The 25659-nt window shown below is 42.5% G+C and overlaps 1 protein-coding gene across 2 annotated transcripts in view; it reads left to right on the top strand.

Annotated features, from left to right (window-relative positions):
- Nucleotides 1-25659, top strand: part of sema3b (sema domain, immunoglobulin domain (Ig), short basic domain, secreted, (semaphorin) 3B) — a 98883-nt gene that overhangs the window by 52418 nt on the left and 20806 nt on the right. The window contains exons 1-4 of one of the 2 annotated variants that reach the window (XM_050064826.1): nt 4031-4875; nt 12608-13241; nt 16436-16593; nt 17862-17924. In XM_050064826.1, coding sequence (XP_049920783.1) covers nt 13049-13241; nt 16436-16593; nt 17862-17924 — 414 coding nt within the window. In that variant the 5' untranslated portion in view covers nt 4031-4875; nt 12608-13048. Of the gene's footprint in view, nt 1-4030; nt 4876-12607; nt 13242-16435; nt 16594-17861; nt 17925-25659 lie in introns of those variants that run through there. The other variant, XM_050064827.1, reaches the window with a different exon arrangement.

A 25659-nucleotide genomic window follows, 5' to 3' on the forward strand; every position in this document is an offset into this window, starting at 1 on the left:
TGCAGTGGTCAGAGTGGAATGTGGACATATAAAATGCAGGAGTGTGACACCAGAATCCCAGTTCCGCGTCCAGATTCCTGTCTGTGGTTAGTTTTAGGCAACAAAAGCACTTTCATTGGGGTAATAATAAAAAAGAATGCTGTCGTCAATGCATGTGAAGTCATTGCGTTGTGTATTGCAAAACTGCCTATTTCGGGGGAAAACAAACTAAATTCATTGTCAGTGAACAGTTTGCTGGTACATTCAGTATCAATGGATCCTGCAAACATACACACACAGTTGTCCATATGATGACCTGCAAATCAGTGCCCCATGGATGACAATAAGTACTTAACTTAAAGTTCTGTACTTAACATAGAGTTACAAGGGTCAGGTTTAGGTAAGTAAAAGCTACTTTGGTTAGGGTTCAGAAAAGAAATATGGTGACAAGATACCTTAAAATGACATTCACCATTCACCATTCACCACCCCAATGTGCCTCCTTACGGCGACGACTTTCTTCTTTACCCCCTCAGTGCATTGGTCATGTGATCGCAGCGTCCCTGTTTGTGTGGGCTATACCTGAATTACTGGCTCATGATTACATGCGCTAAGTACGAACTTTGGTTTCACAGAAAAATGTACCAACAGTGGGTACATTAATTAGAAACATTTTCTCATGTCAATAGAAAACATAATTCGCTTGGCATTGTGCTGTTTCAAATTTGTTGTACATAAATATAATTTCTAGGAGACAGGGCTGTATTTTGTCTATTCACTCATATCACTTCATGTTACACTCCACCCAGTCTGGGTTTTAGGAGCCTACTGAGCTCATCAGTGGACATGAGTGATTATGCTGCAGGAGTTGTTTGATCAGTTGAATGGAAGCTTTTATACTTTTTACCCCTCGTGAAAATTTGTCATCAAAGGGATACATTGTAGCTGAGTGTATTGAAGCTAAAAGCAAATGTTATCTGAAAAAACAGCAAAACTTTTACAGCCACCCTAACACGTCTACAGGGGTGTCTCATTTAAAATCAAAATCTTCAGGCTATAATATCACTTAAAAACCAAACACATAGGAATTCTTAGAGGTAAAAACGTTAAGATCTGCCATCTGGCACTTTGGTATTAAACGTGAGAAGGCACACTTTTGATGTCCTTTACGTCATTTTTAAACTTTTCCCAGTCCTCGTAAATTAACATAGCGTTTTGGTGTCCAGGATCTTTTTGACAGGCCTGATATCATGGCTTGATGACGTACCAAAGCCATCGTTAACATAACCCCTCCCCATTTTGAAAACGAATGTTAGAGCACATAGCAACTATATCATTTCATTCACCCCCTGTGTATCAGTAGCAGTTGGCTATGTTCAACAAGCTCTCCTAGCTCTGTTAGTCTAATGATCACATGAATAAACAACTCCGTCAAATGCTTCAATCATATAAACACAAGAGAAATAGTTGTTACCAACCAGTCATTTAGCCCAAATCGGCTACCTGGCCTGCTGGCAGTTGCTGCTCACTACTGTGGGTGTGTGCTTTGTGCTAACGTTAGCTGCTGTTAGCTGCTGAACGATAGGCTGTCTCTGTCGCACAGCAGCTCGTCCTTCGTCTCAGAGATTTGATGTGCTTTGTGCTTATGTTAGCTGCAATTGAGAGTCGGATGCTTCGCAGCAGATTGTTCTTTAGCTCAGCTCCTTCAGCAGACGGGTCCATGTCATTGGTCCGACAGCCCATTGGTCCGACATCCCATTAGTCCGACGGTCCGCGGTGCTGAACGGCTCCTGGTGGGCGTATTTCTGCCTTGATGGTGTGCCGCGACCGGCTCTGGGTCAGCTGGGAAAGGCTTGAGGTGAAGCAGGCTCACGGCTTATGTGTTTGTCACTTTCTTTTTCATTTTAACCCACACCATGATCTTTTCCTGACCCTAACCAAGTGGTTTTTGTGCCTAAACCTAACCAGACCTTAACCACAGGGCATCATGATGATTTCGGAACGGACTTCGGAACAATGAGTTTAATATGGTCGGAACAATGGGATGTCGGACCAATGGGCTGTCGGACCAATGGGCAGTTCCCCAGCAGACAACCCCCAAGGTCTTTTAGCAGATGATACTGCTTATTTTTTCATGACTTTGAAATGTAATTTTATATACTTGACTTTTTAAAAAAAAATCTTAGGTAAGTGACACATGTTTCTTCAGTGTGACGAACTCATTACACATTTATTTTTGAAACTTCATATCACTTTAACTTTTGTCCCTCCTGTCTGTGCTCTTCATAGATTCATGTGTGCAGATGTTGCTGTCATGAATAGTTGACCCATACTTCAACTTTGATGTGTGCAGAGGATGATGTAAACCCTCATATGTTATAAATGTATGCCAATTACCCCCTGACTGTATTTACAGTAGCTTATCAGACTTCATGCTGTCCACACCAGCATACCGTCACTCTTGTGTCTAGAAATCTTTTTCTAAATGTTTGTGTTTGCAGTGATCTTTATCCAAACTGCTCTGTCATACAGCAATACACTGTATATCAAAGCTGTTTCTTTGAGGCAAGTCATGGGTCTGTCAGAGTAAAGTTCAAATCAAGCCTCAAGTTAAGTCACGCCTCACAGCAGTTTTATCCAAGTTTAATTTTTATGACTTAAGACCTTGATCTACGTGCTGTGCAGCAACAGTGATTTTGGTTCATCCCAGTCACGCTGTGCAGGATGGGTCAAATTAAACTGTGGTGGTAATCTGCAATATCAGTTTTGAGGCATGTCACGTGGTGCAAGTAATGCCCAATTACTCATGGCATGATGATGTAAATTTAAAATGTGCAAGCAGAGACATTACATTAGTCACATGTCCATTCAAATGTAAAAGTCTGACTACATCTCTACATCCCTGGGTGCACATATTCCAATCCAATGCCATTAACCACTGCAGAGGAAGCGGGCACAACTAATTAAACAAGTGTCAGTCACGGTGGAAAACAGTGTAGCAAATGTGTTGGAAATATGGCATTTTTGTTGTTTCATGTAGCAACTTGAGGAAAGTTACAGTCTCCTCATCACTCCACACATATCTGAAATTTTCATCAGCCACCATTTTCATCCCTTCAGCATGTGACTTAACTTTCAGTGGAAAGTTAAGTCACGCACTTTGTGTACTTAATGATTTATTTGCCGAGTCATTTTTGATTGCAAGTTAATTTTTGCAACAAGTTTTCCACATCAGACAAGCATAACTTTTTGGCAAATGTCAACTTTCTTTTCAATTCTTCTTAAAAAATGTGCGTGCAAATTGGAAATGTGCATAGTACCAATCACACTGTGAGAATTTGGCTCTAAATTTTTAACACTGAATTGTAAGGCAGACATTCTTTAGTTGATAAAGCTCTAAATCGGCAAACAGTATCTCAAAGTGGGATCTAGGACCATTGATGGATTACTGAACGGGCCAACTGGGCACAGGCTGAGGGGCCCAAAGTGTCAGGGGCTCCTTTGGCCTTCACCTGCAAAACATCACTGAAATTCACACATACTGACCTGAAAGAGAGTCAAAATGACGAATGAATATGAATGAATATGGTTGGTGCCCAGGGGCCCATTGTCCCATAATCCACCCATGTCTAGCACCAGTGTTTTGGATTAACAACCAAAGATTACAAAATGTTTCTCTTACGATTGTCAACCTTTAGCCCAAACTCACACAGTGAATAGAGTCCTTTGAGAGTCAGAGTCACAAGTCTGCATCGTGGAGGAGAGTCTCTGCTGCTGTGTCGAGGTTCATAGTCTCACTTGACATTAAACAAAGTCACTGATCACACTGATGTACCAAAAGAAGAAAACGTGTTGTCCGGGTACCAGTGCAAATATACAGTAGCACACACATGCATACACACACACGTTGAGCACAACACAGTGCATGTCCCTGCCCCTTTCCACTCCCCTCCTCTCACCTCCCAACTTCCCCTCCTCTCTTCAACCCCTCCCTCCCTCTTTCTCCCTCCCTCTCTTTCTCTCTCCCCTCTTGAATTAAGTCCATTATTCGTGCCCGCTCTCCCTCTGAGCACTTCTACTCCGCTCAGCTCCTGTGAAAACTGTGTGTGTGTGTGAGCGAGCGAGTGAGTGTGTGTGTGTGTGTGAAGTCCTCACGTGTGTGTGTTAAGAAGAGTTTTATGTGTGTGCATAGGGGTTGTGTGTTTTTCTAAGTGGAGCTGGAGTGCAGCCGTTCATCAGTGGAGCTGACTGCAGACAGGGGAATACTCAGATCTCACTGCGCTGCTTTTTAACTCACGCACCAGCTGCTTTTTTTTGGACTTCTTTTAAGACTCACTGGACTTTTCGCACCAAAGTGGGACTCTGCCGCTGCTCTCTTTCTGCCCTCCAGGCACCATTGTCATCACTGGAATTTTGAGGGTTTTTCCCCACTGCTTTCCTGAAAATTATTTTAGCCTCATATAACTTGAACATTCCTGAATAGAATTTTATATAATTTCTACTTCACTCAAACTTTTTTATTCACCCTCACAGTTTTGGGACTTTTTAATTTTAATATTCACCTACACTTTTCTGTGCATTCTCATTGAATTCAGACATGCTCAAACCTGAGAATGGGTGCTGTGCATGCACTTAACAAGAGCTCAGTGAGTGTGTGTAGGTGTGTATACAGCACTCTCTATACAGTGAGTGTATAATCAAGAGGGTTCGTCTCATATGGGCATGTTTGTTTCCTTTTTCATTGCAATGAAAAGACTTTGATAGATCAAACAGGAAAAAGCAGCGCAGTAACTATGGAAACGGTCAGTGTTGTCAGAGGCTCAGGTGGACACTGATCCTGTGTCGGAATGTTCTGAACTCTTTTGGAATTTGGTTCCCCTGGAAACGGATGGACAGGTGAGTCCGTTTTAAGTGTGGCTCAGTCAGGAGCATTTAGGGTCACTGCTCACATCCCTGACATGTTTTCATCTTCATTTCAAGTCATAATTAAGATAATGATGTGGCACAAAAAGATTTATTGATTTTTCTGACAATACTATACTATAATCAATTCGGTGATATACACTCAAATTACACACTCTGTGTTTTCCAGAAGCATACAATCACAAAGTATCTTGAGCACTGTCATGATGAAATGACTACTGTTCACGTTATACTCAGCCTGCTGTGTTTGTGACCTGATCTTGTGCAGCAGGGCTGTTCCTCAGCTATTACAGTCCCAATTATCTTTATACAAGTCATGCTGATGACATGTGGGCTTCTTCTTCAGAGAACTGCTTTGAAATCTGCTCTGTAGTTTCATCTAGGAGAGCAGAGTGAGTTGTCTTCCCTCAGAGGGCTGTTTGGAGCAGCTCCAGTCAGGAGACCAGAGGCAGCACTGTAAGGTCCTGACTTACTGCTGCTTCTGGGTTTAACACGGCCAAATGGCCGGCTCCCAGCTACCAGCAGGCTGCCCTCGCCTTGATGGCTCCTTCATTGTCTCTTTTTTTCAGAGCTTGTTACACCAAAAGAGAGGTTTAAGCCTTCTTGTGACCACAGCCAGGCAGTTCTCCAACAGCCTTGTAATGTATCAGGCTGTGCAGGCTTAACCGATAAAATATTAAAAAGATATCAATAATCATGAGTGAGACAGCTCAGGCTTGGCAAGGTGCACAACTTTTGTATTCTGGACACCAGCCAAGCAGGTTTAGTCGACTCCATCTTTTCCCATTCAAACTTTGACTAGTGAGAATAATTTAGCCAAACTGAACAAATAGTAGCCACGGGTTCACAGGCTGGGAAACCTTCCATTAATGATGCTGGGCCAGATGGCTCGGTACCAGCAACCAGCAGAGCGCTGTAGCCTCCCTGGCTCCTTCATTCACTCCGTGTCTTTCAGAACAACTAAGCTTTCTAGACCCAGATCGTCTCGCGTTCTCTTTCTTACTTTGTTTCTTCAGTTTAAATCCCATAAAGACTGGTAGTCACTTTTGGCTTATGGCTGCTTTACTTAAATGGTTGTGTGTGAAACTTCCATTTACTCCAGGAACTAGCTTTGTCCCAAAACTCTCCACTGAACATAAGACTGTACGTCTCAGCCACAGTGCACAATACACTTTTTCTGAACCTTCATGTGACTGAGATTTTTACTTTTTGTGTGCTGTAAATCGCTGTTCTAATATCAACTTAACTTTCACCTTCATTTTTAGCTTTGACTTTCAAAATGAATAACATTTATGGATCACTTATGTTGTTACACAGAACAGTATTATCCTGTACTTTCCTTTAAGTTTGCAAGGCTGTCATTATATTATTTCCGTAGCTTTCATAGGAAATGAGGTACTGCTCAGCTCTCAGCAAAAAGCAAACTTATCTCATGGCTCAAACCAAAAGGTTGTCACAGTCATTGTAAAAGTCAGACTTTATATGCTTGTAACATTCTGCCTCTGCTCCCTCTTGAAATTGTTTGCAAAATTCTGCAGCGTGTTTGACGTGCAGCCACGCCACCCTGCACCACCTGTGCTTCCTCACTTGCTTATCTCTGCACATTTAAGGCTTTCTGCTTTCATGGTCTTTTTTCTGAGATTGAAGCAATCAACCCACAAGCCAAGCAGAGTTTTATCTGGGCTGCATCAAAAACACCACATTCACAGCCACCAGAAGAAAATGTTGGCTTTCTATATTTCTGCAAACCATGAATACATTACATTTGCACGTTTCATTTCTATCATATCAACGTTCCTAAAGTGATGTAGTTTATAAGCTGACTTTGTCAACTGCCTGTGGATGGGATTGGTGGAGGGCGTGTGACCTACGCAAAAGGCCTGCCAGACCAAACAACAAAACTGGTTGTGTTTTAGCGACCCGTTGCTGTTTTCCCCCGGGGATAGTGCCACAAAAAGCGACTGTATTTTACTGTGACATCGCTGCATTTCCTGCTGGGATAGTACCATGAACAGTGGTTATTTTTTTACCGAGATATTGCAGTTTCAGGTGGGACTGTGCACCCCAAACTGGGTATTTTAGGCCAAAACATCTTTTCCTAACCATAACCAAGTGGTTTTTGTGCCTAAACCTAGCCCACAGCGTTGTGGGAATGTTTCACCCTAACCACTACATAATAACATACAAATGTAACATATCCGTGGTGGCAACATATTTCTCCGGAGAATGGGTTGCCCGCCAAGGTGGGATAGCGAGTTTGGAGGACCATCTTTCTACATGCTGCTGCACTTGTACTTCTCTGCAGTACTCGTGAGGACACTGAGTCATATTCAGTCCCTGGATGCTTTCCCAAACCTTAACCATCACAGTCACATAATGAACACCAACCCTTTTCTTAGTTATTATTTCCAACCTCAACCCTTAGAACCAAGTCTTAACACTAAGATAAATGGTTAACCTTGTGTGGATCAAATCAAAAATTGTCCCCAGATGGAAGGATAGTCTCGGCAATATGATGAATACAGAACATGCACGCACACGCCGTTATTCCATACTCCTCGCATATCAGAGTCCAATGCATTTCAGATGTGTTTTATTAGAATCAAAATGACACAGTTCTGTAAGAATGTCATAACTCTTTATGTGGTTTTAAAACACACTTTTCACTATTTTAGGGCACGTTATTGCTTTCAGTGTAGTAATTAGTTAAAGTCACCCTGACCAGCTCCCCTCTGACTCACCCTTTTCACACAAACATCATGGAAAACAATCAAGACACCCTTACGAACCAGATCAATCCATGAGGTAGATTGGATTTCTGTGTTCTTACATCAAATACTCCACAAATTGCTTAATTTCCCACCTTCTCTCCCTCCCTGTCCCCCATCAGACTAACGGGTGCAAAAGCCACCAGTAACCTGCTGTTTCAGTCATTTTGCTCTGTAAAGCTGAGAGCCCTCCCTCCCCCTCCTCACCCTCTTCACCTCATTCTTCCTCTTCCTTCCTCCATCCATCCCTCCTTCCTTTCATTTCTCCATCACAGGGAGGCTTAGACTTGTTGGTCCGAGGCCAGGGAAACTCTTTTCTCCCTGCAGGCGAAACAATTGGCTCCTTTCTCTCGGTCACCTCTCGCCGCGCTCATTTTCTCCTCCATCCCTCCCTCCATCCTATTTTTTTTTTCTCCGTGGGACGGGGCTGAAGTGGTGTAATGTATGTATATTGCTCTGTCCCTTCTCCTTACGGTCTCAACCTCTTGCTTCTCCCTTCTCTTACTCTCCTGCTATCCATCTCTCTTTCCCTTCCTCACCCTTATCTTACAGTACTTCCTTCCCTCCTCTCCTCTACCCACCTTTTCTTACTGCACTATCCACGGCCCATCTTCGAATTTTCACCCCATCTTAAAGTTTTCGCTCTCCGTCTCCATCTCCACTACCCTTAATACCTACTTCTCTCCCTTCTTCTGTTTCTCACTATCTCATATTAACTGCCTTTGTTTCAACCTTTTTCTCCCTAGGAGAAAATAGGAAGTGCCCTTCTTATTTTCTCCTTGACCTCTAATCATGCATCCTTTCTATCTTTCTCTCATCCTAATAGCTTTATTCTTTATGGTCCTCTCATCCCCATCCTTTTCTTTGCTTTTGTGTCTCCCTCTGTCACTTCCTCTCTATTAGACCCTCACTGTGTCTCACTCTCTCCATCTCCTCTTCTCTAACCTGTGGTAGTGGAGGGCTACAGGTTAAACTGCTGATATCCATTCATTCATTACCGTGTGCTGTACTGTAGGGTTGCACTCTAACCTCACTATGAAAAGCCCGTCTCACCCTGGAGGCTGGCTGCTTTGTCTGCCTGTGTCTATTTAGGCTGGTTTTTGACAGGACCCCCCCCTCCACCCCCAAAGAATCTCTCTCTGTGTCTTTCTCTTTATTTTTAATCCACTCCCTCTTGGCATGCTGCTGCTCCATGTCTATTGAAGCTGAACTGAATGCAAGTGTCAGCGGGCCCAATGGCTTTTTTATTAAGATGCATTATGGAGCATGCAAGGAGTTTGTGTATTTGTGTGTGTTTGCAGATCTAAGTGCTGAGAAGCAGGAGTTTGTAGATGAGTGTATGTGCTGCTGCACGTGTGCACATATAAATGTGTGTGCCCGCTCAGGGCTCAGACATCCTCGAGGATGTGCGAGGAACAATAATACTCTCTTCAGTTTATAACGGCAGATTTAGAAGACACACACACACATGCTGAGACACACTCACACACACACACACACAGCTCGGGGAGACTCAGAGGAACAATGGGACCGGCCGTTCCTTTTATAGCAGCCGACAGGAGTGTAAGGGCTTCTTTGCTGCCCCTGTCATTCCCAGGGACTGTGACGTGAATTGTGTGTGTGTTTCTCTGCTTGTGTGTCACGGAGCTGCAGCTGACGAGAGCGCTGACGTCCGTTTCCTTGAAATGCTGCAGCATCTTTGCAGCTTTGCGCAGAACCTTGAGCTCACACACAAACAGTCTCACTGGATTTTTATTCTCCCTCACAAACACACAAACATAATTTATTGATGATTTTTACAGATATAATCACTTCCTTGACATTGGCTGAGAGAAATTTGATGTTTTCTGCTTCACACCTGTACTCAGCAGATCAGAGCTATTCAGTAAAAGTATCCCAGACGATTCGCACCTTACCATGCCTCTTTGTGCACTTCTGAAACAGAAGATGGCAGGTTGTGTTCTGTTCCGAGCTTATATATGCGCTTTTGTCCATTTACGTCTGTGTGTGTATCTGTGTGTGTGTGTGTGTGTTTACATACTGCAGGCTATGTGGGAGTTTATGTTCCTGCTCAGCTCTGTCCTGTTGTGTTGTGGCCTGGGAGCCATGAGCTTATGAGAGCTCTCCTGTCTCCACGCCTCAATAGCTCCATTATTCATAAAACTCTGTGCCAACAGCCTGGACGAGTCTGTGTGTGAGAGTTTGTGTGTATATTCTCATCTTTGTGTGTTTTGTTGTGCACATATGTGCTTTAAATGATCACTGCAGCTTTTAGCAGTACTTGCGCCAGAAATGTAGATATTAATGTATAGGTGTATAAACTTAGAACAAATAAGGTAAATTTTGGGGGGATTATTTGAAAATTCAGCATACTTTAAAGACTGTCCAGATGATGATAGTGAGCCCAGCTCAAAACCACATTTCACTAAGTTAGCCTAACTGACCATTGACCACAGAACTGGAGGAGGCCATCAAACTTCAGCTCTGGTCATCAACAACCCATTCTCATTCCCAGATCGTCACATACTTTTTGTCAGGCCCTGTGGTAATGTGCTAATACCAACACACCCTTAACTGTCTGTATAAGACACCCAGTGGCCTCCTGGGTAAAACACATTTTAACACTTAGTTAACACTGTAAAATGACCGTAGTTAGGTTTAGGCAACAAAACTACTTGGTTAGGTTTAGAAAAAGGGTTGTAGTAGGTACGTTTGTTATGGGGTTAGGGTTAGACATTATGTGAAGTAAATATGTGACGTGATGTACACATGTAACTTACATAATGTTACATTAAAATGTCAATACAATGTCAATGTTGACTTTTGGTTTCACACGAGACATGGACAGCGATCTACTGAGTTAAAGTCCTGTGTTTGTTTGACCCGACCACCTCAATAAGTTCTTTTTGACATTCTTTATAGCAGTTGCTCTGAGCATCTAATGATGCTGCAGAGGTGTTTACGTTGTTAGTAAAACAGTTAGTTAAAAGCCTGGTGTGTCTCATACAGACACAACGTATCCTCATACAACGGTTTGTATAATAGCCTACCCAACAATTCATATTGTATCCTACAAATTAGCGCCCCACGTGATCGCAGCCTTCCCAAGTATTTGGATTATACACAAATTACTGGCTCATGATTACGTGGTATATAAATGAATTTTGGTGCATTACTTTTCGTAAGAACACAGTACATGAGAAAAGCCTGACATACTCTAAGGGGTGCCTTGTGTGTCTGTATCAGATGCCGAGGGGTGAGACAAAGTGTCACTTTTTGACAACCTGAGATTGAGACCAGGCCGTCCTGATCATCCATTTAAGTCAACGGCTCCCCTAGTTTGTGCATTAACATATGCAAGATTAACCACCACTACACATGCACAATATATATATTTCTGTATTGTGATAAAGCAGATCGGTGGCACAAAAGACTCACGTTGTAATTATTCCTGTAAGACAGGTGTTACCTAACATTTATGTACCCTATAAGTCCACCACATCGCCAGCTGAGTTGGGATAATAGCAGCGAGGTGTCAGCTTTGTTCTATCACCAGAAAGAGGTGGAAATGCAACTTGGGTCTGGCCCACATATGGCTGCAAGATTTTGATAAGTCCTCAGGGTGCAGTTGGGCCGGTTTGGTCCACATGGGCTTCCTTAAGCTTTATGAAGCTTCTAATTATATATAAACTGCCACATAAAGAAAGACAATAACTTTTGCTCTTTGCCTGGTATTGTTCCAGTCACTGACAGACAGCTCCAGTCTGAAGGACAGTGATAAAGGTAATTGTTAGGAGGGGGAGAAGGAGCAAAGATTGAAAGTGAAAAAGACTGAATAGCAGACTGTCTGCCGGTTACTGACTGAGCGCCAACTGTGAGGTGTAATATAATAAAGGAGACTGTTTCTACTGAAAGGCTTTATTGTTACTGCTGTCCGCAGAGTCCAAAGTACTGAAAGAGAGGTGTGTGTTAGCGTGTGTCTGTCCCGTGCGCACTTTTAACGACACAGCATTCATATACATGTCGGCTTGGAGACGAGTGACCTCATTCCTGTTCCTGCTGCGGTAGAGTTGTGGTTTACAACAACACACTCACAACCGAGGCACAAAGTTATTGGGGATTTTTCCGAAACAATAACAAATCTGTCACTTTAATTTTGACTCCAGGTCTCGAATAACTTTATAGAGATTCTTTTTCTGTGCTCCCTGACTGTGCTCAATTGACTGTAAGTCCCAGTGCACTCCAAAACTGAGAAACTGCGATTATAGAAGCTGTGTGTAAACAGGATTATAAAAACCAACATTTTAAAGCTTTGGATAACTTGTTATTTATCTACTACTGTGTGATTCAATATTGACACCAAATCCCATGACAAAGGCAAACAGTTTTTTTGCTTTGTGGTGCTTGGACTTACTCACAAGGGACTTTCTGCTGAGCACCGATGCGCTCATCCATTCATACATCCATCCACGTCACTGTCGGCTCATTAGTGCTCAGCGATGAAGAGATCTCATCTGGTGACACCGTCTGCCAGTGCAGAGGGAGCAGGAGAGACAGAGAGAAGGGATGCCACTTTGAGTTGGCAGAGCCACAGACATGGGGAGATTGTGCTTGGCTTGGCAGTGGACATGGCATATCTCTATCACACATACACACACAGTCTTCATCATCATGGTCAGTGTGTGTGTTTTGGATACTGTGCCTGAGCCTTTCTGTAATGTGAAGAGATTATAGTGCTGTTGCCATAATGGAGGCTGGCATTAACGCAGCCTGGCAGGGGCATCAATCTGACTCTGACTAAATATACCTCAGACGCCAGGGCTTCTGTGTGTGTGTGTGTGTGTGTGTGTGTGTGTGTAGGGGCATCCCTGGCACATGCAAACGTATGCTTGTAGTGTCCACTTCTAAATCCTTTCCCTTTCTGTCTCTATTTTTAGGTCTCTATGCCCATGTGTGACATTGTCCAGTCTTGGATGTGAGAGTTGAACTCGGTCGTTCTTCACAAGAGGAGCAGTGAATCTGCCAAGAGAGACTCTGCAGAAACCAAGGAGGGCGGTGTAAAGATTACACTGAATATCAAGACCTTGAAAGGAAGCCTGGAAGAGACTAAAGCTCTGCTAAAGCAAACACGAGTGAGAATCTGTTTTGGGCTTGCAGAGCTGAGCTGGTCCTTAATCCTCGTCAAACAGGACTTAGCTCAAACGAGTCCAAAGGCAGGTGGACTGCATCTCATATATAGAAGCAGACTCTAGCAAAAGGAAATAAGACAGATATTGGACATAAGAGGAGCTGAAATCCAGCCGTAAACCACAATAAAGCCACTTTGCAGACTCAAACTTTCCACTTGAGGGCAAAGAGGTTGTTCTAAACGTGCCAAGATGATGACCATGATGATGATGATGGTGGCCATGATGGTCACCTGCAGCTCTCTGTTCCTGCTTGGTCTGGCCGCCGCCCACGCTTCCTCCAACACCATGAACCGTGCTTCCTCTACATCCTCATCCACCTCCTCTTCTTCCTCCTCCTCCACCTCCTCCTCCTCCTCACCACGCATGAAGCTCTCATACAAAGGTAAGAACCAAAGCTTTGAGGAGAAAAGTTGAATTGTTTCTAACTGGTGGTTTGTTCATGCGAGTCTTTGTCTTTTTCACTGCACATAATGTATACTTTACTCTGTGTACAGTACGTGCACACAAACACTTTCTCTGTTTCATGTGAGATTCAGCCATATCCTTTTTCAAAGTAAACAGTCCTGAACAGCAGCCAGCTGTAATTTGTGGTTGCTGTGATTCACAGCCACACACACACACACACACACACACACACACACACACACACAGGGCTTAAACACACAGTGGCAGGGTTTTGTGTTTCATCCCGAGCATTGTACGTTAGAAGAAGGCCGCTCAGTGCCCAACACAACCACAAAAACCAGGGATGTGTTCCATCATTGAAAGCTGACAATTACAGCCTGAACTAACTCACCAAGGACGTGAGGCTCGCTGAAGGCTGTCTGCCCGGCTGAGATACAGTATATGCTCCCTTTAATTTAGGCTGAAGGTAACATGAAGCACACAGGATGGAGAGCTAGCAGAATATTTTAGTTTTACTTGACACGTGAAGGACTGAATGGGATCCTAATGACCTCGTGTATCAGTGAAATGACTTTTGATTTCATCTGGCCTGCAGGTAAGCAGAACATAGCCAACAGGAGCAGCCTGTTTATTTATCTAAAGGAGTTTTCAGTAATGTCTGGCAGATGAACGGGTTTGCTGTAATGTCTTTTGTAATAAGCGAAGTGAGCAGGCTAATGTGCAAATAGGTGGTCATTAAAATAACTGTTTGATGTGGTAATTCAAGTCCTAGAGGAGCTCTTTATAGCTACTCTAGAAGTGCAGCTCTAGTGATGACAATGTAAGAGGTTAGTCATATGTCTGTCTGTGTTGTTAGCATGATGATATGCATACAACATGCATTATATTACAGAACAGGGCTCATTTCCAGTACAGTAGGTGTCGTCTTTGGGTCCAGTGTCATTGTCTTTACAGCATTGTTAACAGCATAACAACACATTTGCTGAAAATGGAACATAAATAGAAAACTAGAGCAGAGGACCTACAGTCCCTGATGTCATGCAGGCAGCTGTTGGGTGGCGTCAGGGTCTTAATAAAAGTTATAAATTCCCATTAGAACAATGGCAGACTAATAAAGCCATTTTAAAGTCTAGAGAGGGCCTTGGTCTTGTTTTCTTGAGCTCCTGGTTTCAGCGCAGGCCAACAGGGGAGGATGCAGTCCCTTTATTTCTTCAGCTTCTCAGGCCAAAAACATTTTTTTCCACTGACTTGGGGTAACTATTATAGCTTAAGTTTACAAATACAAGCTAAATTTTCCTGGGCACTGTTCCCCCAGAATTTCTTCTTGCCAGTTTGGAAACAGCAAGGACACTCAATTTTTCCATTGAAACTAATATAGTGTCATTACTGTCAGAGGAGTTTGTCCTGCCTCTTCACAAGTCACTGGCCTCAGGACACAGCCCAGAAATGTTATTTAAATACTAACACTAATCCTCTTTATCAGCCATATGACTTGTTGCAGCCCTGTGGCCAACTGACTGATTTGGATCTGGGGACTCTGTGATCAAAGTTGCAATAACAAAACAACCTCATGCATCACAGGCTTTCTTACATCATTGTTAACTGTTAGGCTATTTGTTACTTAATCCAAGACATACTCACAGAGCAATGAGCAAAGGGATAATGCTTGTAAATAAGGTATTTCTATTTCACCTAGCTGTTGGCAGCGCAATGTGAATTGGGAAAGCTTGTGAGAGTTTACATGTGGCATGCAGCAGGAGGAAGACATGTTGAGCTCATTAGTCCCAACGTAACAACATTGTTGTTAACTTAAAGAAAGGTAAAACATGGACAACCAGACTGATCACGGTTCAGAAACTGGACAACTCTGACTGAACTCACAAAGATATCTCAGTTTTGATGGAAGGTTTCTGGTCTAAATCTGTGTGGAAGTTCAAGAGGACCATTAACTGAAAGCAGTTGTGTGTTGTAAAACTAGGGAATGCCATCAATATATCACATCTAGCAGAAAATAGATTAAAGGATTGCTTTGCCGATTTTCAACCAGCTTTGTTTCATAACAATGTGGGTAGGACAGCATGTGTAGATGAACTATGTTAAACTTACCGCTACCTTGCCTGCGCAATATCTCCCTGCTCGTGTGCCAGCAGAAACAACAGATTGTGCTTCCTTCCTTTTATACATCCCACACCACGGACACAAGGGGTATGGAAGTGGATCAGGAGAGAGAGCAGCCCCTCTCTCTCTCTCTTTCTCTCTCAAACTTTGACCAAACTGTAACTAGGCAGTGCTGATCAAGCATAAACCATAACTCTGTTACTGCACTGTCTATTTCTCGTTTAAAATTCCTTCAGAAACATATTTTTGTGCACTGTTTAGCTGTAATATGAGAGTTTGTGAACAGGAAGTGAGTGTCATACTGTGTACTGAAAAACAGAGGCTGAAAAAAGTCAGATCGAATGGTAAAACTACACAGTGCTGATAAAACATGAACCAAGATTCTGGTACTGTATTGCTCATTTCTCATCAAAAATGTTTTCCGAAACAAATTTTAGTGCACTGTTTAACTAAGATGAGATTGTTTGTGACCAGCCGCAGCCATATTGTTTTAGGACGAGCTGGCCAAAACTAGTCCAGCGGGAGCGTTTATTGGTCCAGTGTGACTGTATTGTACTGTATTTCATAGACAGACCAGTTTTGTGGCGGCACAGTGGTGCAGTGGTTAGCACTGTTGCTTCACAGCAAGAGGGTTCCTGGTTCAAACCTAGGGTGGGGGAGCCCCTCTGTGCGGAGTTTGCATGTTCTCCTCGTGTCAGCGTGTGTTTTCTCCCACTGCTCCGGCTTCCTCCCACAGTCCAAAGACATGAAGGCTAATTGGTGACTCTAAATTGGCCGTAGGTGTGAATGTGAGTGTGACTGGTTGTTTGTCTCTATGTGTCAGCCCTGTGATAGTCTGGCGACCTGTCCAGGGTGTACCCTGCCTCTGGCCCAATGTCAGCAGGGATAGGCTCCAGCACCCCCCTGACCCCTAACAGGATAAGCAGTTACGGAATATGAATGAATGAATGCATGAAGGCCAGTTTTGTGAAAAGACGGTCTTTCCAGCAGTTAAATATTTCTTTTTTCTTCTTTAACAGTTGCCTATAATCCCGTGTGTCTGTGCAATTTCAGAGTTGCAGCAGTTCCATGGAGTGCGGCGATTTGAGCTGGAGCGTTCGTGCTGCTTCAGCGCTCTGCTGTTGGATGAAGAAAGAGGCCGCCTCTTCGTCGGGGCCAAGAACTTCCTGCTGTCGCTGTCATTAGATAATATCGCCAAGCAGGAGCACAAGGTTGGTTAGAATCAAAATCAAATCAGTAAAAATACATCAAAATAAATCAGGAACTGTTTTGTTGGGCAGAAAAACTGGGGATATGAAGGGTTTGTCGATTACTTATGACTCAGTGCTAAAGTTTCACCACATTATTGAGCTGCACTGTGTTTAAAATTCTCATGAGCTCATTGGGTTTGGTCTCTACAAACAAAGCAGTATTATTTAGCGATTACTGTACTTTATATGGCAATACACTGTACAACGTAATCCAGAGATGTGATTACCTGAACTGTGATCAGTTCACCTTAAGCGTCTCTTATCATGAAATTACTTTATTACTTGGGTTTGCCTTGAGGACTGTCTAGATTGAGGAGATTATATCAGCATGGGATGGAAATCAGGAAGTGTTTTTTATTTACCATCACTGCCTTCTATGATTCCTAAGAATTGTTTATTGCTGTTGTCAAGACACACAAGCTTTATGAGTTTGTTTTCATGTGGATCTAAAGTCATAAAAGAAGAAGAAGTATTCAATACTGTGGACACATTTTACCAACATGCTCCTTTGAAAACAACTGAATCATATTCTTGCACATGTGAGACCACTCAAGTCAGCAGCTTCACATGTAGGAACAGAGGAAAGAGAAATGTGTGATTGATAGAGAAAGGTAAAAAATCAAAGATGTGGACAGAGATGAAACGAGACAATTTATCGAAAAGAACAAAGTGATTAATATTTAAAGGATATAGTTTGATTGAAACCTTTGCCTTTGGAGTATGTGATAGTCTGAGCGAAGGTAGACTTGCACAGGCTACCATTTACATATTAAAGCAGATAACACACTTAAATGCACAGACACATGCACAAAAACATAGATATAAAAACAAAAAAACAGCCCGTTACAAACATCTGTTCACAGCTGTTTGCAGTAAATTACATGTTTGAGTTGAAGCTTCTGTTGGTTTTAGGTGTATGGGCAAGTTTGATTTATGGCATGAGTGTGCAGATTAACCACATAGCTAAAGCTGTTTTTGATTTTCCTTTACAATGAGAAAGGAGAATGAGGACAGAGGAGAGTGTGGCAGATGGGAAAGGACTGAAGAGCGAGGAAGGGAAAACAATTAAGTATGGCGAGGCTGAAAAGAAGCAAGACTATATGTGTACTGTTGATTTAGAGAGAACAAACACGTTGTTTTGGGTGTTTGAAAATTAAATGTCTTAAAATTTGCATCAAGCAGACTTTATATTAGACAGGATCTTCTGACATTTGCCTGCTGTGTTTCAGATCTACTGGCCCGCTCCCGTCGACTGGAGGGAGGAGTGTAACTGGGCTGGCAAGGATATCACTGTAAGTCTCCTCACACCAGCTCACCTTCACTCACACCTCAACTGTGTATTAAGTGCATTAAATATTCTCTGAGAGAAAATGTGAATACCACATTTTTCATTATCCAAAGTGAAGAGTTATTTGCAACTTTTTTTGGCAGAACAAAGTGACTGCGTATGAACCACAATATGTTACATAACATCGCTTTAAAAAAAAAAAAAATCCCTCCTCATTATCCCCCAGACATTGTGCGCACAGAGATAAATAAGAGGGCTGCAGGGCTCCTCGTGGAGGAGGTAACTGTCCACTCCTACCCAGCGCAACACAATGCTACCTTTTAATCCACTGGAGTCATGGGAGTCATCACAAGACAGAAACACCACGTTTCAACAAATAACATGTAATAAAAGGTGCGACACTCCTTCAATGGGCCCTGCCCTGTGGTGAGATCACTTCCTCAAAATCTGTTTGTTTTAAACGCTCTCCGACTGGCTTAGCATCAAACCCAGCATATCTTAAAGACATTTGTGTTTCTCTACTGCAGTTTGCAATCAATGTGTGTTCTGTAGCTTCATGCAGTAAACGCGTTTCTTTAACATTATGTACTGTAAATGAGAAACTTCAGTTTGGTTAATTAGATAAACCCAGTTAGCAAAGCTAGATTCCTGAGAAGCCTGATTTCTTGGCCGTGTATACACAGTAGCTACTGGGTTTAAATCAGAGTTTTTACAAGAGAGCATGTGCATCATAAAGTCTTCACAGAGTCTGTACTGTGGCAGCCGTACAAAGGGATCTAAGCAAAGATTGGAAGCTGTGCTTCCTTGAAAGATTTACTTAATATTATGACTCAAACTGAAATTTGCATTAAGTAGCCTCTAGACCTCTATGGTCTGTCTCCTCTGAGTCAGTGTCACAGCTGAGCAGTACGATAAAGGAGCATCTTGTATCACAAATACACTTAAAAGGGTACTTTGCCCATTTTCAACCAGCTTTGTATCAAAACAATGTGTCTAGTCTTTGGAAATGAACTGTGGTAAACATCTCTCCATCTAACCAGTGCCAGTAGATATCCCAACTTGTTCTCCGGTGAAACTTGCTGGCTCTTAGGCTGTTGCTTAAACTACAGGCTGTACTTGCACATTTTTATAAAGAGTATAGAAGCAGATCAAGAGACAAACCCGCCCCTCTCGTTCTCTCAAACGGGAACTGCCCATTGGTCCGACAGCCCATTGGTCCGACATCCCATTGTTCCGACCATATTAAACCCATTGTTCCGAAGTCCTGTTTTTCCGAAATCATCATGATGCCCTGTGGTTAAGGTCTGGTTAGGTTTAGGCACAAAAACTACTTGGTTAGGGTCAGGAAAAGATCATGGTGTGGGTTAAAATGAAAAAGAAAGTGACAAACACATAAGCCGTGAGCCTGCTTCGCCTCAAGCCTTTCCCAGCTGACCCAGAGCCGGTCGTGGCGCACCATCAAGGTAGAAATACGCCCGCCAGGAGCCGTTCAGCACCACGGACCGTCGGACTAATGGGCTGTCGGACCAATGACATGGACCCTCTCAAACTTTGACCGAAATCTGATAGAACTGTAAAATTAGACAGCGCTGATTGAATGTAAATCAAATTTTGTTACTGCATTGCCTATTTCTCACCTATAGTCTTTTTAATAACATATTTTAGTTCCGTGTTTATCTGTAATATCAAAAGTGTGTCCCTAACTGTTTTAAGTATTTGTATCTTTCAACTGCATAGACATCCTAGTTTTATGAAAAAAGGCCATCTTCCCAGTGGTGAAATACTTCTTTAAAGCACAGTAATTAAGCCATGGAGGGGAGTGTATCTATGCTCCAGGATGCAATGTTTCCAGGGACTATGTTCCCCAGCTCAATATCCTCTTAATATGACAGATCAATTAAGAAGACCTTTCATAGGGTTTTATGTTCTCAGCAATGTTTTAGCCTTAGGTCAAATGTTCAGCCAACTTTTCCCTGGATCAATATGTTGATCAGTAGGCTATAAACCTACAGTTTATAGCCTACTAGTGTTATATGCTTTGAAACCTATGCCCTCAGATTTGCAGACAGGACAGTTCTCTTGACTTTAGATACTGATATCTCCACAGTGGCTGAGCAGATTGCTATTTGAACTGTAAAGATAGCCCTGACCAATCTCGTACAATGTTGGTTTATATGAAGAGACACATGCTCAAAACACCACACAGGGCTCGACTACACCCTAGGTAACACTGGGATGACGCCCCGAAAATAAGGACAGAGGTATGGGAGAATTCTGTCATTGACCCACTGCATGTGAGGTTACTGTAGGTTGCAGTGTATGTTTATCCTTTGTGTAACAAGGAAGGTATGATTGGGGTTGAAACTGGCCTTTTCAGGACTAACAGACTAACAACATTAAAGGTAATTGTATAAAATATGTCACAAGATCAGAATTTTATTAAAATGCTAAGTCTTAAATGAAAAGTCACCTGGCCCCCTGAGTGCTTGTAAATGGAGAGAGTGTGTAGGGAGGGACCCAATGAGCAGCATATGGCTGTTACATGTCGCCATGATAGAACTCATGACCTATTGCTCTCAGGACTATTTTCAAGGCCACCATGCTGTCTCCCTTTGTGTTTTTATTGGCTGCCAAAAAAAGTTTAAAAATTGAGATTTTCTATTTTGATGTGAAGAAGAGAAACATTTAACTTCTAAGAATATGTCAAGTAAATACTGCATGTGATGATTATGTGTCTATGTATGTGGATGGAGTCTGGGAAGGTCAGGCTCGACTTCACTGACCGACATGTAGAGGCCACAGTGAGCCTATAGACCACCCAGGATTACATCACACACAATTAGCTAACTCATGTATATGTGTGTGTGTGTGTGTGTGTGTGTGTGTGTTAGTCTGTACACGTGTGTTTAACAGTAACTTCCCATCAACCTGTGCTGACATGTCACAAATCTGCCTATATATACTGTATTCCTGTGTTTAACAGTGCGTGTATATGTTTGTTCATGTATGTTTAAGTACCCAGTGTGTGTGTGTGTGTCATTGTGCGTGTGTAAAACAAACCCTTCATCAGTGTGATTACACAGCTGTAGCAGACAGACAACGAGCTCCATTCATTCAAAACTCCAGGCTCCAGTTTCACCTGACCAGAAGTCTGTCTGTGTGTGTGTGTGCTCAGGTTTCTGTGTGTATGTGTTTGAGAAAGAGAGTAACAGTGGAGACGGGGAGTAGCGGAGAGAATTAGTAAAATTGCCCCAGAGGAAGAAGTGAAGGGGAGGTGGAGGGAGAAAGAGATAAGAAAATAAAAGAAAAAATTGTGGGGCTTTTGAAGACAAGCGTTGCATTATAAGGAGTTTTCCCCTGGTCAGTTTTTATCCCTGCCTTTCTGGCTTTTGAAATGTTATTTTTATCCTTTGTTAAACACTGACTCCCCTCCTATTCCTTTTGACTTTTAGTATCTTTGTGAACACTCACCCACACACTGAGAACTGAGCTGACCTCACACCGTTGACCCTAATTACAGAGAAGTGTGTTTCTCTGTAGGAGCAGGCCAACGTCTCTCTCCCCCACTGGATCTCTTCTCTCTTACTTCTCTGTCTCTCGCAGTCCTCCCCTCTTCCCATGCTCTCTCTGTATCTCATATTAGTTGTTCTCTGGGAACCAGAAGTTTCTCATGTTGTTTACGACCCCCTCTGTGCTCCCATCATCTCCATGTACTCGTTCGTAGAATCTCTTTCCTCTCATGGAGTTACCCTCACATTAACCTTTTCACTGTTGGATCTGTCTTTTTGCACCTTGCAGACTTTAATGTATGCTGCTAATTAGCACATGCACTGCACAAGTACACACGTTCTAACATACTGTACACACACACACAGGAAATATTGGTGGATGCTTAATTGTATGCTGCTAATTAGCTTAAATCTATGTATTTACACTACACTGCAGTGACTTTACATTGTATTCTTACTCTTTATTGGAGGTGTCTTCACCACACAAAGATGGTGCCTTGGAAAACACCAGATATTTAAGGCATTTCTCAATACCAAGTACGCCAAGTTCGGACTTGTGCACATGGGAGTTCAGATTTGGCAAGTTCGACTCGGGAGTACAAACTCCCAAGGACGGCTGCCATCGCCGCTGGTCTGTGAGAAATGCATTCTTGGATACCTGGCTGTCCAAAGTCCACACAAGTCACCAGCCGATGTATCCCCGATGGAACGGGCAGAGCAAGTTCACATCCGGGCATTTGGACTGTACTTGCCTGGATGCGGACTTTGAATTGGAACAGTATTTGGACTGCGACTGATGATGTTTCACAAGTCCGCAAGAACACAAGTACAGGCAAGAACGCAGATAGAGAAACGCCCTTAATCTCTGGCAGGGCTGTGTCTATTTTGTCCAGGCACTCCAATCAACACAGTTCCCAATTGGGAAGCCAGTGAGGGATCAGATCACTGCGGTAGATTTGTACTCAGCATGATAATTCGACTGAATTGCAGTTTTGTTTCATATACTTGATTAAACAAATCAAACATGTGGATGGTGATTCAGAAGTCTAGAAACAGAAAAACAGAATAATTTCTGGTTGACTGGGGCAAACATGTGATAGTGTGCATCTCTCCTCCTTTTGTCTCAGAACACGTTTGCGTTACCACCATACACACTATACAATAATAATACATTATATATGTGCTGCTGATTGTTTTAGACTGTAATGCAAACACTCCACTGTTTTAAAAACTAATGTTATGCAGACATGAGCATAAGAGACCAAGACCTTTTCACAGCTGGTTGCTTGGCAACCTTGTGTTGATGACAAGAAGTCACCGCGCCTGACCAAAAAATAATCCCACTCTTTACCCACCATAAAACCACAGCTTGTCATTTCAACACTGTCTTTTTTCCATGGACGGAGCCAGGCTATATGTTTTCCCTGTCTCCAGTCTTTATGTTATACATTTAGCTAAGCTGAGTGTCTCCTGGCTGTAGCTTCATATTTAACGTACAATCATGAGAGTGGTATCATTCTTCTTATCTATGTCTCCCTGGAGAAATGTTTTGCTGCTCACAATAGTCCTTTCTTTGTCCCATTTGAAATAAATAAGACTCTTATTTGAAGATGACTAAATTCTGATCTGTTTCTCCTACCACCACCCACTTCCCTCCCCACAGGAGAAATACAGAGCAAAAGAATAAAGCTCATTTCAGATTTGTGACGGGACAAGTTAACAATGGTTAACTACTGAAAATGTGCAGTTCTGCAACGTTCTAAAGACCTGTCAGTTCACACCGATGCAACGAAATGAGGCAGTGTATCATCTCTATGCAACAACTGTCTGTACTCCCACCCTGATTTCCAGCTTTTCAGGCTTATTTTGTTGCTGAATATAATTTGTAGCTTCTTAAAATATGAACAAGGATAGTGATAGATACTCGCTATAGTTGCATTTGTTGTAGCTCTGAAACGGCGAAAAACATTAACAAAACCAGCATCGGGTGGACTGTATTCATAATAAATACGCCACAAAAATATAAATAACCAGCACCAATTAATCAGTCAGTGAGTATGTGTGTGTGGGGGGCGGGGCATAAGCACATACAGCGAGCAGCAGCAGCAGAGACCCACCGTACAACACCAATACATCGTGAGGAAGGAGTGGCTTGGCGGGGATGGAGCACCTGCCGCAGCAAGCGGTCATTTTGACTTGACCAGCAGAATTCACTATAAGCCGATTGAATTTTGATACAGGCAACATGCTTTTTGTTCCAAAACCAGCCACTGGCGATTTGACCAGCAGAGCTGCTGGTGATACCTTGAGCCAGCTTGAGTCAAGCTCAGACCAGCTGGTTCACAATGCTGCAACTTCTCTCTGCAGAATTCTTAAACAGTTTCATCTCATCACAAATCATTGGTCTGAACTGGGTTTAAATCAACAGGAGTTCTTTTGCTGTGCTCAAAGGCTTCTCAGAAGTTTCTAAACTCTGAGAACAGATAAAATGCACAAAGTTGAGAGTTGAATATGAACACTGAGGCAAATATCGGAAATTATGCAGACTCATTTAAAAGCCTGTCAAGTTTTCTTTTGGATCTTACTGTTATCTCAAGCACTGACTATTTCAGACAAGTAAAGATTACTGCAATGAGAGAAGAACAAGAAGATTTTAAGATCTTTAATTAGGATCGGGCTGAGACAAGGGGAGGGCTGTTTCTTAGGAGCTACATTCAAGAAATATGGGTCACTTATGTCTTGGAGAAATAAACTGGACAAAGAAGAGATCTTACTTTGAATGTTCCTTTCCTCTGGGTCAGCAAGAGAGCGAATAAGAGTATTCCCCAAAATGTCAAACAGTTCCTATAAAAGCAGAAAAAGTTTGGTGGTCGTCATGTGCCATACAGTGCAGTATATTGAATTATTTTGTGTTACATAGATTTAAATAAATGACCTGCAATGCTAGCTATCTCAGTACACAGTGCGACAGTAGCTCAGCAAATACACTATGATGGGTTTAACAGGTAGTCCACATAAAGACAAGTAATAAACACTTCAACACTCACACACACCCATAGACCACAGAAAAGCCACCTAACATGCACACAGACACACTAACACAAACACAGACACATGCACATAAACACAGTCAGACAGGGGCAGTAAACAGTTGACAGTTCACCCAGACACTCAGTCTGACTCAGCACTCTGTCTGTAGAGCTGGAGCCATATTTAAACCTACAGAGGTGATGGAACGTGTTTATGCTGTCATGTTAGCACCAGTTAAAAGAAGATCACCAGTTAAAATCCAGTAGCAGACTGGGATATTGTGGGGAAAGAGGTTGATGTTGAGGTTGAGCAACTGTGAATGCTTAAAACCTTAAACTGGCCACGGAAATACCTGCATTGGTCATTTGTTTAAAAGGCTTAAATTAACTAATGCGCACGTTCTCTTGATATGCAAATAGTTTTTTCTTGACAACAGAAGGTCCTGCATACAATGACCCTGTCAGCAATGTTCATTTGTTCAAGCAGCTGAAATGACCTATGATATGAAATGCTCTGCTGCAAAGCAGGACATGCTTCACAAGGGTGAGGTGGATGAATGAATGGAAGGGTGTGCAAACTGGACACTGGAGATTGTTGTCTCTTATGAAAAAGTGAGTCTGTTGTTTTTTTTTGGATGCATTTTTTTAATCTGAAAAAAAAACGTTACGCAGAGAAATCTTGCACACTGAGTCTGGTGCATTTTATTGTTCTATTCGCTACAAAATTCGCAGTATAAGCCAAAATGAAAAGACACATTTCCTCCACTGCTTCTCTCCACTGTTCCCACTCTTTCCCCAAATTTGGCATTTTGGCAACTGAAGGGGCTGAGCTGTCCTCCCTCTCTGTCTCCACACTTTGACTCACTCTCTGTCTGTGTGCGGTCCATATCCTCCTCCTCATCATCATTATCCACCTGATTATTATTATCTGACCTGTTGAACATGAGCTATCTGAGTTATGAAAGGATACTGTAGGACCTGTTTCTCTGTTTTGTCACGAATGTGTCCCTTTGCCACATTTTCTTTACTGAGTCTTGGTCAAACAACTCTCTAAAGGCTTTTGATGGATGCCAAAAACACAGAAAATCAAACCTGTTCCTGAAACTTTAATGACGGACTAAAATTTCGGTCTCAGTGTGCAAACATCATTGACACAATATGAGGTCATATTTATTTTTAGATGTGTGACAGTTTTAGGTTA

The sequence above is a fragment of the Epinephelus moara genome, chromosome 16 (genome assembly GCF_006386435.1).
Source record: "Epinephelus moara isolate mb chromosome 16, YSFRI_EMoa_1.0, whole genome shotgun sequence".
Classification (NCBI taxonomy): domain Eukaryota; kingdom Metazoa; phylum Chordata; class Actinopteri; order Perciformes; family Serranidae; genus Epinephelus; species Epinephelus moara.